We start from the raw sequence: 20,207 nt of genomic DNA, 5'->3' as shown, positions 1-20,207 counted from the left end.
AACCGCCCACAGTGGGCCCACAGGACTGTAGTAGCACAACCGCCCACAGTGGGCCCACAGGACTGTAGTAGCACAACCGCCCACAGTGGGCCCACAGGACTGTAGTAGCACAACCGCCCACAGTGGGCCCACAGGACTGTAGTAGCACAACCGCCCACAGTGGGCCCACAGGACTGTAGCACAACCGCCCACAGAACTGTAGCACAACCGCCCACAGTGGGCCCACAGGACTGTAGTAGCACAACCGCCCACAGGACTGTAGCACAACGCCAAGCTTAAGTGATGGTTCTGGATGTAACAACCAAGCTCAGTGGCTTCAGAGAACCATCAGGAGCTCCTGCAGCTACAGAACCTGAAGACTGTAGCATTGCGATCCCATGCCCCCGTTTTGGTCGCTTATGTCGTCGTGCAGGCAGTCGCGCTTGGTGTGAGCTACCACACTCACAAGTTACTGATTCTCCCCTCATCATGGGCACGGATATCGCGGCCTTTATTTCGGAGTCAGGCTGTGCAGTAACATCCTGAGCGGCGGCTCACTGCGGGAGAGGCGCCAGGAGCGCGGCCGGTGAGGAGGACACGGCGCAGTGTGGACCTTCCCTCATGTCAGTTGTCACCGCGGCAGCCGCGGGCTCCGTCTCACTCACATGATGACGGCTGGTTGGTGACGTTGCAGCCATTGGGCGGGATCGTCGTCGGCTTCACCCTGTGCGCGTCCCCGGCATTCTATCCTGTTGTTGTGAACGCGCACCGCGGAGGGAGCGACTGACGGGGCCAATCTCACCGCGGGAGAGTCGCCCACAAACTCGTCTTTTCCCGTATGGCCATGCTGGCGCGGTGATACTGGCGCCGCTCGGCAATGGATTCCTGGCGGGACTGCGGTCTTGTGCGCTGGGTCTGGCAGCAATTGGTACGTACCCTCCCATCCTGTCCCGGCACTCTGGGCGCGGGGATCTCGGGCAGCTCTGCAGGACAGAGCGGGGATCGGTGTAGGCCTCAATCTCAGTCTGTGATGAGAACTTTGTTATCCGTGGACGGAGAGTTGTGCTGTGGAGGACGAGGTGAGAGAGGCGCACAATGGCGGAGCAGGAAAGCCTCACAAATGGCCACTACACAACTTTCTGTGCGGCACCAAGTGTAGAGAGTGTGGACTCATCCCTGTCACACAGCACGGGCTGAGGAGACTGAGGGAGAGGAGGCCTGGACGCTGTGTGCTGGAGCCTGCACATATATACAACCGATATACACACACTGCGCCTCATGGACCGGACACTACATATATACTGTATACTACTGATATACACTGCGCCTCATGGACCGGACACTACATATACTGTATACTACTGATATACACACACTGCGCCTCATGGACCGGACATTACATATATACTGTATACTACTGATATACACTGCGCCTCATGGACCGGACACTACATATATACTGTATACTACTGATATACACACACTGCGCCTCATGGACCGGACATTACATATATACTGTATACTACTGATATACACTGCGCCTCATGGACCGGACACTACATATACTGTATACTACTGATATACACTGCGCCTCATGGACCGGACACTACATATATACTATATACTACTGATATACACTGCGCCTCATGGACCGGACATTACATATATACTGTATACTACTGATATACACTGCGCCTCATGGACCGGACACTACATATATACTGTATACTACTGATATACACTGCGCCTCATGGACCGGACACTACATATATACTATATACTACTGATATACACTGCGCCTCATGGACCGGACACTACATATACTGTATACTACTGATATACACTGCGCCTCATGGACCGGACACGACATATATACTGTATACTACTGATATACACTGCGCCTCATGGACCGGACACTACATATATACTGTATACTACTGATATACACACACTGCGCCTCATGGACCGGACACTACATATATACTGTATACTACTGATAGAGATATATATATATATATATATATATATATATATATATACACACACTGCGCCTCATGTACCGGACTCTACATATATACTGTATACTACTGATATATATATATATATATATATATATATACACTGCGCCTCATGGACCGGACACTACATATATACTGTATACTACTGATATATATACACTGCGCCTCATGGACCGGACACTACATATATACTGTATACTACTGATATATATACACTGCGCCTCATGGACCGGACACTACATATATACTGTATACTACTGATATATATACACTGCGCCTCATGGACCGGACACTACATATATACTGTATACTACTGATATATATACACTGCGCCTCATGGACCGGACACTACATATATACTGTATACTACTGATATATATACACTGCACCTCATGGACCGGACACTACATATATACTGTATACTACTGATATATATATATGTACACTGCGCCTCATGGACCGGACACTACATATATACTGTATACTACTGATATATATACACTGCGCTTCATGGACCGGACACTACATATACTGTATACTACTGATATACACTGCGCCTCATGGACCGGACACTACATATATACTGTATACTACTGATATATATACACTGCGCCTCATGGACCGGACACTACATATACTGTATACTACTGATATACACTGCGCCTCATGGACCGGACACTACATATATACTGTATACTACTGATATATATACACTGCGCCTCATGGACCGGACACTACATATACTGTATACTACTGATATACACTGCGCCTCATGGACCGGACATTACATATATACTGTATACTACTGATATACACTGCGCCTCATGGACCGGACACTACATATATACTGTATACTACTGATATATATATACACACTGCGCCTCATGTACCGGACTCTACATATATACTGTATACTACTGATATATATATATACACTGCGCCTCATGGACCGGACACTACATATATACTGTATACTACTGATATATATACACTGCGCTTCATGGACCGGACACTACATATACTGTATACTACTGATATACACTGCGCCTCATGGACCGGACACTACATATATACTGTATACTACTGATATATATACACTGCGCTTCATGGACCGGACACTACATATACTGTATACTACTGATATACACTGCGCCTCATGGACCGGACACTACATATATACTGTATACTACTGATATATATACACTGCGCCTCATGGACCGGACACTACATATACTGTATACTACTGATATACACTGCGCCTCATGGACCGGACATTACATATATACTGTATACTACTGATATACACTGCGCCTCATGGACCGGACACTACATATATACTGTATACTACTGATATATATATACACACTGCGCCTCATGTACCGGACTCTACATATATACTGTATACTACTGATATATATATATACACTGCGCCTCATGGACCGGACATTACATATATACTGTATACTACTGATATACACTGCGCCTCATGGACCGGACACTACATATATACTGTATACTACTGATATATATATACACACTGCGCCTCATGTACCGGACTCTACATATATACTGTATACTACTGATATATATACACTGCGCCTCATGGACCGGACACTACATATATACTGTATACTACTGATATATATACACTGCGCCTCATGGACCGGACACTACATATATACTGTATACTACTGATATATATACACTGCGCCTCATGGACCGGACACTACATATATACTGTATACTACTGATATATATACACTGCACCTCATGGACCGGACACTACATATATACTGTATACTACTGATATACACTGCGCCTCATGGACCGGACACTACATATATACTGTATACTACTGATATACACTGCGCCTCATGGACCGGACACTACATATATACTGTATACTACTGATATACACTGCGCCTCATGGACCGGACACTACATATATACTGTATACTACTGATATATATATATATATATATATACACTGCGCCTCATGGACCGGACACTACATATATACTGTATACTACTGATATATATACACTGCACCTCATGGACCGGACACTACGTATATATACTGTATACTACTGATATATATACACTGCGCCTCATGGACCGGACACTACATATACTGTATACTACTGATATACACTGCGCCTCATGGACCGGACACTACATATATACTGTATACTACTGATATATATATATACACTGCGCCTCATGGACCGGACACTACATATATACTGTATACTACTGATATATATACACTGCACCTCATGGACCGGACACTACGTATATATACTGTATACTACTGATATATATACACTGCGCCTCATGGACCGGACACTACATATACTGTATACTACTGATATACACTGCGCCTCATGGACCGGACACTACATATATACTGTATACTACTGATATACACTGCGCCTCATGGACCGGACACTACATATATACTGTATACTACTGATATATATACACTGCACCTCATGGACTGGACACTACGTATATATACTGTATACTACTGATATATATACACTGCACCTCATGGACTGGACACTACGTATATATACTGTATACTACTGATATATATACACTGCGCCTCATGGACCGGACACTACATATATACTGTATACTACTGATATACACTGCGCCTCATGGACCGGACACTACATATATACTGTATACTACTGATATACACACACTGCGCCTCATGGACCGGACACGACATATATACTGTATACTACTGATATACACACACTGCGCCTCATGGACCGGACACTACATATATACTGTATACTACTGATATATATATATATAACCAGTATGCCCATTCTCCTCTGACCTCTGGCATCAACAAGGCATTTCCGGCCACAGAACTGCCGCTCACTGGATTTTTTTTCTTTTTCGGACCATTCTCTGTAAACCCTAGAGATGGTTGTGCGTGAAAATCCCAGTAGATCAGCAGTTTCTGAAATTCTCAGACCAGCCCTTCTGGCACCAACAATCATGCCACGTTCAAAGGCACTCAAATCACCTTTCTTCCCCATACTGATGCTCGGTTTGAACTGCAGGAGATTGTCTTGACCATGTCTACATGCCTAAATGCACTGAGTTGCCGCCATGTGATTGGCTGATTAGAAATTAAGTCTTAACACACAGTTGGACAGGTGTACCTAATAAAGTGGCCAGTGAGTGTACACTGCGCCTCATGGACCGGACACTACGTATATACTGTATACTACTGATGTATATACACTGCGCCTCATGTACCGGACTCTACATATATACTGTATACTACTGATATATACACACTGTGCCTCATGGAGCGGACACTGCATATATACTGTATACTACTGATATACACTGCGCCTCGATGGACCGGACACTACATATATACTGTATACTACTGATATATATACACTGCGCCTCATGGAGCGGACACTATATACTGTATACTCCTCATATACAGTGCGCCTCATGGACCGGATACTACATATATACTGTATACTACTGATGTATATACACTGCGCCTCATGGACCGGACACTACATACAGTTGTGGCCAAAAGTATTGACACCCCTGCAATTCTGTCAGATAATACTCAGTTTCTTTCTGAAAATGATTGCAATCACAAATTCTTTGGTATTATTATCTTCATTTAATTTGTCTTAAATGAAAAAACACAAAAGAGAATGAAGCAAAAAGCAAAACATTGATCATTTCACACAAAACTCCAAAATGGGCCAGACAAAAGTATTGGCACCCTCAGCCTAATACTTGGTTGCACAATCTTTAGCTAAAATAACTGCGACCAACCGCTTCCGGTAACCATCAATGAGTTTCTTACAATGCTCTGCTGGAATTTTAGACCATTCTTCTTTGGCAAACTGCTCCAGGTCCCTGATATTAGAAGGGAGCCTTCTCCAAACTGCCATTTTTAGATCTCTCCACAGGTGTTCTATGGGATTCAGGTCTGGACTCATTGCTGGCTACCTTAGAAGTCTCCAGTGCTTTCTGTCAAACCATTTTCTAGTGCTTTTTGAAGTGTGTTTTGGGTCATTGTCCTGCTGGAAGACCCATGACCTCTGAGGGAGACCCAGCTTTCTCACACTGGGCCCTACATTATGCTGCAAAATTTGTTGGTAGCCTTCAGACTTCATAATGCCATGCACACGGTCAAGCAGTCGAGTGCCAGAGGCAGCAAAGCAACCCCAAAGCTTCAGGGAACCTCCGCCATGTTTGACTGTAGGGACCGTGTTTTTTTTCTTTGAATGACTCCTTTTTTTTTTTCTCCTGTAAACTCTATCTTGATGCCTTTGCCCAAAAAGCTCTACTTTTGTCTGATCTGACCAGAGAACATTCTTCCAAAACGTTTTAGGCTTTTTCAGGTAAGTTTTGGCAAACTCCAGCCTGGCTTTTTTATGTCTTGGAGTAAAGGCCCTTTTACATTTAGCGATGCACCAGCGATCCAACCAGCGATCCGACCCGGTCAGGATCGCTGGTGCATCGCTAAATGATCGCTAGTGAGCTTTCATACAGAAAGATCTCACAGCGATGCAGCAGCGACGCAGCGCACGATACTTACCATTCACACACAGCGATCCTGCGTCCTCCCGCCCGCCTCCATGCGTCGCTGGACGTCACAGCAGGAAGCCCAGCAGGAAGCGCCCGACGAGAAATGGAGCCGGACATTCTCGCGCGATCAGCGATGGACAGCGGGGGAGCCGGTCGCTGGTAAGTATCACACATAGCGATATCACTAGCAATATCGCTATAACGTCACAAAACCAGTGACGTTTTAGCGATATTGCTAGCGATATCGCTTAGTGTAAAACCCCCTTAAGAAGTGGGGTCTTCCTGGGTCTCCTACCATACAGTCCCTTTTCATTCAGACGCCGACAGATAGTACGGGTTGACACTGTTGTACCCTCGGACTGCAGGGCAGCTTGAACTTGTTTGGATGTTAGTCGAGGTTCTTTATCCAACATCCGCACAATCTTGCGTTGAAATGTCTTGTCAATTTTTCTTTTCCGTCCACATCTAGGGAGGTTAGCCACAATGCCATGGGCTTTAAACTTCTTGATGACACTGCGCACGGTAGACACAGGAACATTTAGGTCTTTGGAGATGGACTTGTAGCCTTGAGATTGCTCATGCTTCCTCACAATTTGGTTTCTCAAGTCCTCAGACAGTTCTTTGGTCTTCTTTCTTTTCTCCATGCTCAATGTGGTACACACAAGGACACAGGACAGAGGTTGAGTCAACTTTAATCCATGTCAACTGGCTGCAAGTGTGATTTAGTTATTGCTAACACCTGTTAGGTGCCACAGGTAAGTTACAGGTGCTGTTAATTACACAAATTAGAGAAGCATCACATGATTTTTCGAACAGTGCCAATACTTTTGTCCACCCTCTTTTTTATGTTTGCGCCTCATGGACCGGACACTACATATATACTGTATACTACTGATATACACACTGCGCCTCATGGAACGGACACTACATATATACGGTATACTACTGATATACACTGCACCTCATGGACCGGACACGACATATATACTGTATACTACTGATATATATACACTGCGCCTCATGGACCGGACACTACATATATACTGTATACTACTGATATACACACTGCGCCTCATGGACCGGACATTACATATATACTGTATACTACTGATATACACTGCGCCTCATGGACCGGACACTACATATATACGGTATACTACTGATATACACTGCACCTCATGGACCGGACACGACATATATACTGTATACTACTGATATACACACTGCGCCTCATGGACCGGACACTACATATATACGGTATACTACTGATATACACTGCGCCTCATGGACCGGACATTACATATATACTGTATACTACTGATATACACACTGCGCCTCATGGACCGGACATTACATATATACTGTATACTACTGATATACACACTGCGCCTCATGGACCGGACATTACATATATACTGTATACTACTGATATACACTGCGCCTCATGGAACGGACACTACATATATACGGTATACTACTGATATACACTGCACCTCATGGACCGGACACGACATATATACTGTATACTACTGATATACACACTGCGCCTCATGGACCGGACACTACATATATACGGTATACTACTGATATACACTGCGCCTCATGGACCGGACATTACATATATACTGTATACTACTGATATACACTGCGCCTCATGGACCGGACACTACATATATACGGTATACTACTGATATACACTGCGCCTCATGGACCGGACATTACATATATACTGTATACTACTGATATACACACTGCGCCTCATGGACTGGACATTACATATATACTACTGATATATGCACTGCGCCTCATGGACTGGTTATGGACCTCGTTGCCGAGATCTTAGTCTGCGCATGCGCTGTCCCCGGCAGCTAGCGAAAGCCTGGAGACCCCACGTATCCACTGCTGCGATGCGGTGGCCTCCGGTCTTTCGCAAGATGCCGGCGAAGCCCCGTTGCACCACAGAGCACTACTGCCGTACCAGCTTGGGAAGGAAATGTGATCATCACATCAAGACAGCCGCAGAATCACTCAACTCCTGCTGCCGCCACAGTATTTGTAAGTATATTCCGACTATAAGATACACCCCCCATTTCCCATTCTTTGGGGGAAACAAGTTTGTCTCATAGTCCGAAAAATGCTGTAATTGCTAGACGTCTGACTGCAGAAATCCTCACCTCCCAAGAATGGGGGTCCAAAAGTCCCCATGCGTAAATGGAGCTTTACTTTTCTTGTGTGACAATCATAATCTAGACAGTGAATGAAGCTGTGGTCACAAATGTACACTACTGCTGCGTTCACCGTGGGACTTTGGGACTCCCGTTCCTAGGATTGGCAGCAGCTTGTCCCCTTGTGATTATACTCTTGTCTATTTTGATCTTCTCCACAACTTGGACAGCCCTTTTATAAATGAAGTAGTCTTCTTGTAAAATTAAAGAAAAGTAACACATTCTCACCTCCGGGTGCTATTGCTATCTCACTTCCCTGGGAGTAATGTCGGAGGCCACTACTTGTCAAAACTCACTTGGCACAGTAGTACCAGGTGAACTTGACAGACCCATCGCCAACAGTGCTGGTAGGGATTATTTTTGTTTGTTTATTTGACAAGGGGGACTATGTCATTTAAAAAGTCCCAAAACGTGGCACATTTGCGGCAGTTTTGCCTCAAGTTCTTTAATTGTTAAGTCAAGTTCACATGAATGTTGAAATTATCATTTTATTTTTTTTTCATCTGTTAAACATACAAGTAAAGATCAATATTTTATTTTCTTTAATCCCATCTTGAATGAACATAGGCTCAACTAAACTGGCAATGTGAATTTGATTTCCTTCCTGTACATTGACCAGCATTATAAGCGTTCTGATTTGCAGCTTGTCAATTTTTTGTGTGGAATTCATTCTGGACATTATGTTTGTAATGAATAATTTCTAATTTGCTGTATTTCTGCAATAGAATCCATGGCAACACCCTCTAAGGCTAACGTCACATAGAATTCTAATACTATTTGAATACTTTTCCTATTTATTTAAATGAAAATCCACTTTGGGAGGAGACACAGATTAGATATTAGAAGAAACTTTTTGACAGAGTGATCAATCAGTGGAACAGACTGCCACGAGAGATGGTGAGCTCTCCTTCAATAGAAGTCTTCAAACAGAGGCTGGACAGACATCTGTCTGGGATGATTTCGCGAATCCTGCTTTGAGCAGGGGATTGGACCAGATGACCCAGGAGGTCCCTTCCAACTCTACGACTCTATGATTTGTTGTTCATATGACAAATTTTTTTTAAACTTTGAGTCAACACAACATTTTTTTATTCTTAGGCCTCAATCAGATGTCTCTGAGTGACATGTATTCTATCCGTGTTTTCACAGATAGAAAGTCCATGCTGCAAGAAGAGACAGTTTTGACTCTGCAGCATCAGGCGTTCAGCAGGGGCCATGAAGCTGGCCGGGTTTATCAATCCCACCAGCTTCAGAGCAATGCTTGCAAGTTGCATAGTAAGATCTTGTAAGTGCTGAGTTTCTTGCCTAGGACACCTGCCACTGCTGATAGACTTCAGAGGTGGCCAGTAACTTGGGCAATGAGCAGTAAACTATAAAATTAGATACAGTTTTGGAGAACAGAGAGGACATTTGTTGATTAGAAGAAAATTGCAAGGTTGCTTATTTTTACAATATCCATTTCAGAATGACCCTTTCCTGTTGTGAGAATAGTTTTTGTGATAGAAAATTTCTTGTGACCTAAAATAGAAAAATAAGTTAATTTCTAATATTCCCCCACTTTTCTAATTTTCTACTACTCCCCCCCCCCCCCCTTACAGGTGCTTCTCATAAAATTAGAATATCATTAAAAAGTTAATGTATTTCAGTTCTTCAATACAAAAAGTGAAACTTGTATATTATATAGTCATTACAAACAGTGATCTATTTCAAGTGTTTCTTTCTGTTAATGTTGATGATTATGGCTTACAGTTAATGAAAATCCAAAAGTCACTATCTCAGTAAGGCTGCTTTTACACTTACCGTGTTTTTGCGGGCCGATTATGCGGCCCGATTATGCGGCCCCTATAGATTTCTGTGGGGCCGCAAAATCGGCCACAAAAATTCCACGGTGCACCGTGTGCCGTACTGCTATGAGGGCCGTGATAAAAGATAGAGTTTTCTCGATCTTTTATACGGCGTACGGACATGGACCCCATTTTAATCAATGGGGCTGCAAAAACAAATGGAAGTGACTTCCAGTTTTTTGGAACGCCATTTTTTTTTTCCAATATTATTTCCATAGTGTTGGGGAAAAAAAAACCTGCAATCCGCAAACTTTTTTGCGGTCCGTTATTGCGGCAGACCACAAAAAATGCGGCGATACGGCCCGCAAAAACAGGCCGCAATAATGGACCGCAAAAAATGCGGTAAGTGTAAAAAGTAGCCTAAATTAGATTAACAAAAAACACCTGTAAAGGCTTCCTAAGTGTTTGAAAAGGTCCCTTAGTCTGTTTCAGTAGGCTCCACAATCATGGGGAAGACTGATGACTTGACAGATGTCCAGAAGACAGTCATTGACACTCCACAAGGAGGGTAAGCCGCAAAATGTCATTGCTTAAGAAGCTGGCTGTTCACAGAGTGCTGTATCCAAGCATATTAATGGAAAGTTGTAGGTCCACTGTTTTATAAAGACCAAAGTCAGCACAGCCGTCTACCAAGAAATTTTAGAGCACTTCATGCTTCCCTGTGCCGACAAGATTTTTGGAGATGGAAATGTCATTCTCCAGCAGGACTTGGCACCTGTCCACACTGCCAAAAGTACCAATAGGTGGTTTAAAATCAACAGTATCACTGTGCTTGATTGGCCAGCAAACTCGCCTGACCTTAACCCCATAGAGAATCAATGAGGTATTGTCAAGAGGAAGATGAGACACCAGACCCAACAATACAGACAAGCTGAAGGCTGCTATCAAGGCAACCTGTGCTTCCATAACACCTCAGCAGTGCCACCGATTGATCGCCTCCATGCCACGCCGCATTGATGCAGTCATTGATGCAAAACGAGCCCCGACCAAGTTCAGCAGGCCAACATTTCAGATTTTAAAATCAGTTTTCAAGCTGGTGTCATAAAGTATTCTAATTTACTTAATGACTTTTGGTTTTTCATTGGCTGTAAGCCATAATCCTCAACATTAACAGAAATAAACACTTAAAATAGATCACTCTGCTCGTAATGACTATAAAATGAGTTTCATTTTTTCTATTGAAGAACTGAAATAAATTAACTGTATATGATATTCTAATTTTGTAAGAAGCACCTGTATTTCCAAAACTGTGTTATAAAACATGATGTTGTCATAGTGTGGCTTTGCAAACAGCTGGGAGCGGTGTATTTTAGGATAATTGGTAAATATATTCTAAAATGTCTTGGATTTTTTATTAATTATTTTGAGCCCATATAAATATTCTCTTTACACCTATCTGTACTTTCGTAAAGCCTGTTTCACACCATGTTGTTCTACAACCTCATATTTTTATACTAGAAGCAAAAAAACTGATATATCTTACAGCACTCATATCCATCTTAATTTTTTTAAAAACTGATACTATTTTTCATTGACAAATACGGTAGGTTGGGAATAGAAAAAAAGCACGAGAAATACGGATGGAAACATATGACACTACATTTGCATCCGTCTTCCACAACAAACACATTTTTTTTTAAAAGCGTGATAAAGGGCAGTAGACTGCTTTTTGACATTTTTACATCCAGTAAAAAAACAAAAAAGAAAAAAACAGAATTGAAGCAGATATGTGAACACATGTTAAACTGATAATTTCACATACATTTTTCCCATGATATTCTATGTAAACGCAAAATTTTTACAGTGTGAACGGATACGTTGCGCACACCGCAAAAACAGGTGCAACTTTAAAATAACATTCGGTCACAGTGTTTTGTGGGTGAAAAATGACATTAAAATAGCAAAAAAGTGTGTAATGCTGTGTGTGAAGCAGTTTTATATCTTAGGTGTTAAGGACATATCTTTGACCTGTGCTTAACCACAGAGAGCTTGTTCCTCAGAGCAGGGGAACTGATACTTTTCAGAGAGTTAACACATACATGGCTTCTTTCTACATACGGAGGTGGCGTAAATGAGTGCACTTTGCTGTCTTCTCATCCGGAATTGACTTCAGTGTTGAATAACAGTATCAGGTCCCCCTAAATGTGATGGATCTCTTATTTGTAGGACATGCGCTGCCTGTGTATGTTTTTTAGAACATTGCCTAATCATTTTTATTGCAATGAACTGTATTGCTAATGTTGTTTAGCACATGGTATGCACAATGCTCACTATTAAAGGGAATCTGTCACCCTTTTTTTGGCCTATTAGCTGCCGGCATAGACATCGGGGGCTTATCTACAGCATTCTGTAATGCAGTAGATAAGCCCCCAATGTAACCTGAAAGAGAAGAAAAACACGTTATAGTATACTCACCGAGGTGGGCGGTCTGGTCCGATGGGTGTTCCGGTCCTGTCCGGCGCCTCCCTTCTTCATGCAATGACGCCCTCTTCTCCCGTCCTGAAATGGCGCAGGCGGATTGCTCTGCCATGTTGAGGGCAGAGCAGAATTCTGCATTGCGCAGGCGCCAGACCTCTGCCAGTGCCAGCGCACTGCAAAATTCTGCTCTGCCCTCAACAGGGCACAGCAGTGCGCCTGCGCCGGAGCCATTTCAGGACGGGAGATTCCCTTTAAATTTCAATCCATCAGACTTGATCTTGGGTCTTGGTGGCCAGAAGTAGACTTATTTTTCATTGGCATAAGCCCTCCCTCGATAGGCTCAAGAGTTGTGCCACGTAAGAAATTCTACATGTAAAAATATGTAGTATTAACTTTTTTCCTCGTTTACTGTAAGGGAGTTCACAATACAGACACATTACACCAAATAATATATTTCATGATAGATGTGTTCCTATATTATTGACTGTTAACCCCTTAACGACCGCTGATATGCCTTTTCATGGCGGCAGTTAAGGGTACTTAAACCACAGCACCGCTTTTTAACAGCGCTGAAGTTTAAGTGTATAGTTACCCCTCAGAGTCGGATTTTCTCTGGAGTCTCGGCTGCCGGGGGCTGGAATTGAGAGCAGACGCCATGTCACGTTTGGAGAGCCCCTGATGTGCCTAAATAGTGGAAACCCCCCAGTTGTAACTCCAACCCTAACCCCAACTCACCCCTAACCCTAATCCCAACCCTCACCATATCTCTAATTCCAACCCTAACCCTAATTCCAACCCTAACTTTAGCCCCAACCCTAATGGGAAAATGGAATTAAATACATTTTTTAAATTTTATTTTTCCCTAACTAAGGGGGGTGATAAAGGGGGGTTTCAGTTACTATTTATAGCGGATTTTTTTTATGTTTGGCAGCTGTCACACACTAAAAGACGCTTTTTATTGCAAAAAAAATAATTTTGCATTACCACATTTTGCGAGCTATAATTTTTCCATATTTTGGCCCACAGAGTCATGTGAGGTCTTGTTTTTTGCGGGACGAGTTGACGTTTTTATTGGTACCATTTTCGGGCACATGACGTTTTTTGATCGCTTTTTATTCCGATTTTGGTAAGGCCTGTTTCACACTTCCGTTTTTGTGTCCGCCAAACGGATCCGTTTCCGTTTTTTTGACGGAAACTGATGCAAACGGATCCGTTTTTTTAAAAACGGATCCGTTTTTTTGACGGATCCGCGGTAACCGTAATGGAAGTCTATGGGACAAAAAAACGGATCCTGCAAAAAATGGCGGATCCGTTTTTTTACGGAAAACAACGGATTTTGACGGATTTGAAAAAACGGAAGTGTGAAACAGGCCTAAGCAGAATGAACAAAAACCAACAATTCAGGAATTTTTTTTTTTTAATTTTTTTTTTATACCGTTCTGCCTGTGGTAAAATTGATTGTTTTGGCGCTTTTACACAATAAAAACTATTTTATAGAAAAAAAATTTCTGCTTCACTTTATTCTGAGAGCTATAACTTTTTTTTATTTTTCCGCTGTATGGCAGCTTGTTTTATGCGGGACAAGCTGACGTTTTCAGCTATACCATTTTTATTTACATCCGCCTTTTTGATCACGTTTTATTGCACTTTTTGTTCGGCGTTATGAGCATTGTTTTTTTGCTGTGTTTTTTTTTTTTTTTTTTTTTTTACGGTGTTCACTGAAGGGGTTAACTAATGGAACAGTTTTATAGAGCGGGTTACGGACGCGGTGATACCAAATATGTGTTTTTATTTATTTACATACCGTATATACTCAGGTATAAGCCGACCCGAGTATAAGCCGAGGGTGCTGCTGCACAAAGGTTAATGGTGGTCCAAAATGATGCTCCATAGATAAATACACCCATAAAATGTTGCACAAGGGATAATGGTGGCCCAAGAAGATGCTTCCTAGATAAATATCCCCATAAAATGCTGCACAAGGGTTAATGGTGGCCCAAGAAGATGCTTCTTAGGTAAATATCCTCATAAAATGCTGCACAAGGGTTAATGGTGGCCCAAGAAGATGCTCCATAGATAAATACGGCCCATATATTGCTACTGCCGCTGCAATGAAAAAATAAATAAAAATGACATACTCGCCTCTCGTCGCTGGGGGCCAGGTGCCGGTGTCCTGAGCAGGTGAGGACACCGGCACGCTATGGGGGACAAGTGCCGGTGTCACCGCTGGCTCAGGCCCCCTGGCACTGGTGATATTCACCTGTCCCCGTTCCATCGCAGCGCGCAGCTCTGTCTCCCGGGTCCTCTGCAGTGACGTTCAGCAGAGAGCGTGCACTGACTACGTCATCGCGCCCTCTGACCTGAACGTCACAGACAGAGCGGCACGCAGCGGTGGAACGGGGACGGGTGAATATAGCACTGCTCACCGTAAACCCCGCCCCCCCGCCGGCACAATCTCCCCCTCCGGACGCACGGTCTCTGCCTGCTTCTTCCATGGTCTCGGCGCTTCTGCTCTTCCAAGTTTCAGCGGTCACGTGGTACCGCTCATTAAAGTCATGAATATGCGCATATTCATGACATTAATGAGCGGTACTACGTGATCGCAGGGAGAGCAGGGGGGCTGCAGAGACTACGACAGGAGGGGGTGAGTATGATCTCTGACACCCGGTAAATAACTGGATTTATTGGAAAAATATCTATTTATTTTTTTCTTTTGGTGATTTAAAAAAAAAAAAAAAATGTTTACACATTCTATTTTTTTTTTTTTTAACACTTTATAACTTTACATCACAATATCACGTCAGATCGCTGATCTGACACTTTCCATAGCACTGACAGGCAGTGAAGGAGGTTTGCTGGTACCTGTTCTCAGCAGGTGCTCACAAGCCACCTCCCTGCAGGACCCGGAAGGACCCCGCGGCCATCTTGGAGCCGGGGGTCTCCATGGAGACCACCGGAACAACGCGATCGCATTGCATTCCGGTGGGAGCGTGCAGGGAGCACCCTCCCTGCACAATGGTTCTCTATGCCGCTGTCTCTATTGACAGCGGCATCAGAGGGGTTAAATGCCCACAATCGGTGCTAGCACAGATCGTGGGCATTGCTGCGAGGTTTCAACTGTCACAGCTGACACCCTCAAGCGATCGCCGCGGCGCTCACTATGAGACAGCGGTGATTGCGGCGCCATACTAGTACTGCTCATGGCACAATTGCAGTTGCCCCAGAGCAGTACTAGTACGTTGCATGTCGCTAAGGGGTTAAGGGCATAAATATTAATTGTTTGAAAATTGCAAAATTTTAACAATTTTTGCCATATTTCCTTTTTTTTTCATAAATAAATGCAAGTCATGAAGAGATTTTACCACTAACATGAAGTACAATATGTCATGAAAAAACAGTCTCAGAATCAGCGGGCATCCATTGAAGCGTTCTAGAGTTATTACCTTATAAAGGGACAGTGGTCAAAATTGTAAAAATTGGCCTGGTCATTAAGCTGCAACTTGGCTCCGTCACTAAGGGGTTAATGCTATCCTATGTGCGTCCAAAGTGCTGACGGCTGTTGAACGCAGGTGAATCCTCTGCGTTCACTGAATCATGTGAATTCACCGCGTCCAATACATCGTACGGGTGAAATTTATTTTGCGGAGGCTATTTGTGTCTATGCAAGATAAATAGACATGCTGTGGTCTGGAGAGAGACGCCGCCTGTCCATCTCCGCAGGTGAGCCGTGGGCGTCCATGCACGCATAGTGGGCATGGGATTTCTTGAAATCCCATCAACTATGCTTTAACAGCTGCCCGCTGCGGGTTGGATGCTGCTCAAGTACAGTGTCCAACCTGCAGTGTTTACTGATCGTTTGCACATACCCTTGGAGATATTTTGTAGTCCACATCAGACATAAGGAATCATTCCTGGAGATATGTTGCATGGTTAGTAGGTAGGTGTACAGGGGGCATCAGATTTAGTTTTAACTACTTTCCGTAAGTATATTTTCCAGAATATTGAACCAGTCATGAGCGTGGATCCATTCCACACTAGAGGAAAGGCAGAGTAGCATAGTTTATAGATTCCAAAGTGCTCAGTTCCTCTGCGGCCGCGGTTTTGGAGATGGGAAGGAGAGGAGGTAACGGAACACTGATAGATGTACTCGCAGCATAATGGAGGCTATTAGGAAGGGGTACTATAGATTGCAAATGTGAAGTCAGATTTAAAGGGAGCCTGTCACCTCATTTTTGAGCTATGAGCTGCGGCCACTGCCTTTCGGGGCTTATCTACAGCATTCTATAATGCTGTAGATAAGCCCCTGATGTAACCTGAAAGATAAGAAAAATAAGTTATATTATACTCACCCGGGGGAAGTCTGGGTCCGGCGCTTTCCATCTTCTTGCGATGTCGTCATCGTCCTTGCTTCGTGTCTTGGCTCCTGCGCAGTCGTACTGATCTGCCCTGTTGAGGGCACAGCAAAGTACTGCAGTGTGCAGGCGCCGGGAAAGGTCAGAGGCAGCTGGACCATGTTTCTGCAAATCAATTCTCTTCTCTCTAGTGCAAAGTAAACTAGTGAAGATATAAATTTGGTGCATCTATACATTGTCTAGTAAGTTCAAGCTGTTAGTCAGGAATGCCCCAAGGTGCTCTCACTACACATGGCTCCTTGTGATGTGGCTTTTGAATATCTGTTTATTTACAGTGCGGTAGCTTGTGGTAATCAGATGACTGATGCAATTTTATCTTCTAAGGCTAAGTTCACACGTACCGGAACTCTCGTGGAAATTACCGCGAGAATTCCGGAATTCCATTCCGCGGGAAAATCGCATTTTAAATTCCCGCGGAAAAACTAGCATTTTGCAAGCGTAAATTAGCTTGCAGAATTGCTAGCATTTTCCAAGCGATCTGGAGCATCGCTTGGAGAACTGATTGACAGGTTGGTCACACTGGTCAAACATAGTGTTTGACGAGTGTGACCAACTTTTTACTATTGAGGCCGCCTATGCGGCATCAATAGTAAGGCCATGTGCACACGATGCAGATTTGCAGCGTTTCCGCAGCGGATTTTACCGCGCAGAAACGTTGCATATCCGCATTGTGATGTACAGTACCTTTAAAATGAATGAAAAAAAAAAAAAACGCTGTGCAGACGCTGCGGATTTTTCCGCGCGGTTTTCCTGCGGTACAAAATCTGCAGCATGTTACTTCTTTTGTGCGGTTTTCTATCTCCCCTGTTACCAAATCCGCAGGGGGAAGACCGCAATGGAAAACCGCACAAAAACCGCTTGAAAACCGCGTGAAAAATGGAAGAAATCCGCAGGAAAAATGCAGGTCATTTGACCTGCGGTTTTCTTCCATTCTGCACGGAAAAATCCGCAGGGCTCAAAACTCCGTCTGCACTCAGCCTTAAAGATAGCATGTAAAAAAAATATATATATTGTTGTTCTCACCTTCCGACGTCCCGCGCTGCCTTCCCGCCTCTCTCCACGCTCCCGGTCCCAGTAGTCCTTTGCGCGAATTACCGCGATGACGTCCGTTCTCGCGGGATTGCGATGTCTCGCGGTCATTCGCTATGACGTCGCGCAAATGACCGCGAGACTTCACGACCCCGCGAGAACGGACGTCATCGCTCGCAAAGGCTGACTGGGAACGGGAGTGCGGAGAGAGACAGGAAGGCTGCGCGGGACGTCGGAAGGTGAGAATAACAATATTTTTTATTTTAAATTCTATTTTTTACAGGGATATGATACCCAAAGTCCTGAGGACAGTCTCCTCTCCTCCGGACCGTGGGTACCATCCGCAAATGTTCTGCTTACTTTTCGCATGGTGTGCACAGGCACATGCGGAAAGTAAGCAGAACAATGCATTCCTATGGGTGCGGGATCGCCGTGATTCCGCAAAATTAATGAGCATGCTGCGTTTTTTGCCGCGAAGCGATTCCGCCGCGGTAAAAACCGCAGCATTAGCACAGCATTGCGGAATCCCATAAGAATGCATGGGATGCTTATTTTTCGCGGCAAAATCGCGCAGTTAAAACTGCCGCGGAAACGCGAAAAAAATGCAACGTGTGAACTCAGCCTAATTGCTATTTGAATGCTTACTCTTTTGTACATTGTGTTCATAATCTAGAAAAATGGGGAGCTGGATACTTTTAATAAGCATATTTAGCGTTTCCCTACACGTATGTCCAGCAGACTAGCTTTAATACCTCCAAATAGCAAGTGTAATAAATGACAATGAGATGATGACTGAGTGCATATGGCGTAGGCTTGTTGGAGCCAAAAGAGCAAGTGGATACGACTGCAGACAACTGAGATCATGCCTGCAGCTCTCAAAGAAAAAAAATGCTGCTATTGCTGGAATTAAAAAAGCCAACAATGCTACAGTAAGAAATATTGAGAAGTGTTTTGAAACTAAATTAATTATAAGTTTATTATATTAGCATCATCATTTCATAATTACAGCATATTCCATTTCAAAGTGGACACAAAATCACAGATGGGTCATTTTCTTACCACCACACACGTTTTCCCAAAATCTAAATGGCGAAATCTAAGCAAATATCTTATTTAGTATCACTGCATGCGTAATTTTCCTATTAGGTTATGTGCACACATTGCGGAACTCCCGCGGAAGTTCCGCAACGTGTGCAAATAGCCTATGCAGCATCAGTAGTAAAAAGATCTAATGTTAAAAGTAAAAAATCGTGTTTTTCTCACCTTCCGATGTCCCGCGCAGCGTTGCCGATCATCGCGATGCTCCTGTTCCCAGTAATCACAGGTCCTTGCCGTAAGGCATTACTGGGAACGGGAGTTGGCTGGAGGATCAGTAAGGCTGTGCGGGACGCTGGAAGATGAATATAACCCGATTTTTTTTTTTTTTTTTTTTAATTCTATTTTTTACAGGGATATCGTACCCACAGCCTGGAGGAGAGTCTACTCTCCTCCACCCCCTGGGTACCATCCGCAAATGTTCTGCTTACATTTCACATGGTGGGCACAGCCACATGTGTAAAGTAAGCAGAACAATGCATTCCTATGTGGGCGGAATCGCCGTGATTCCGCAAAATTAATGAGCATGCTACATATTTTTCCGCGATGCGATTACGCTGCGGGACAATCCACAGCATTAGCACAGCATTGCGGAATCCCATAGGA

At 43.7% G+C, this 20,207-nt stretch overlaps 1 protein-coding gene across 6 annotated transcripts in view; it reads left to right on the top strand.

Annotated features, from left to right (window-relative positions):
• Positions 1-685: 685 nt before the first annotated feature.
• Positions 686-20,207, top strand: part of ATP11B (ATPase phospholipid transporting 11B (putative)) — a 198,816-nt gene continuing 179,294 nt past the window's right edge. For 3 of the 6 annotated variants that reach the window (XM_073578767.1, XM_073578763.1, XM_073578762.1), the window contains exon 1: positions 688-907. In XM_073578767.1, coding sequence (XP_073434868.1) covers positions 857-907 — 51 coding nt within the window. In that variant the 5' untranslated portion in view covers positions 688-856. Of the gene's footprint in view, positions 908-20,207 lie in introns of all 6 variants that reach the window. The other 3 variants (XM_073578764.1, XM_073578765.1, XM_073578766.1) reach the window with 2 other exon arrangements.

The sequence above is a fragment of the Dendrobates tinctorius genome, unplaced genomic scaffold, assembly GCF_039654945.1.
Source record: "Dendrobates tinctorius isolate UK_male_01 unplaced genomic scaffold, ASM3965494v1 ptg000060l, whole genome shotgun sequence".
In the NCBI taxonomy this organism is placed as follows: Eukaryota; Metazoa; Chordata; class Amphibia; order Anura; family Dendrobatidae; genus Dendrobates; species Dendrobates tinctorius.
The sequence above is the reverse complement of the archived record's forward strand: the minus strand, read 5'-3'. Positions and strand labels throughout refer to the sequence as shown.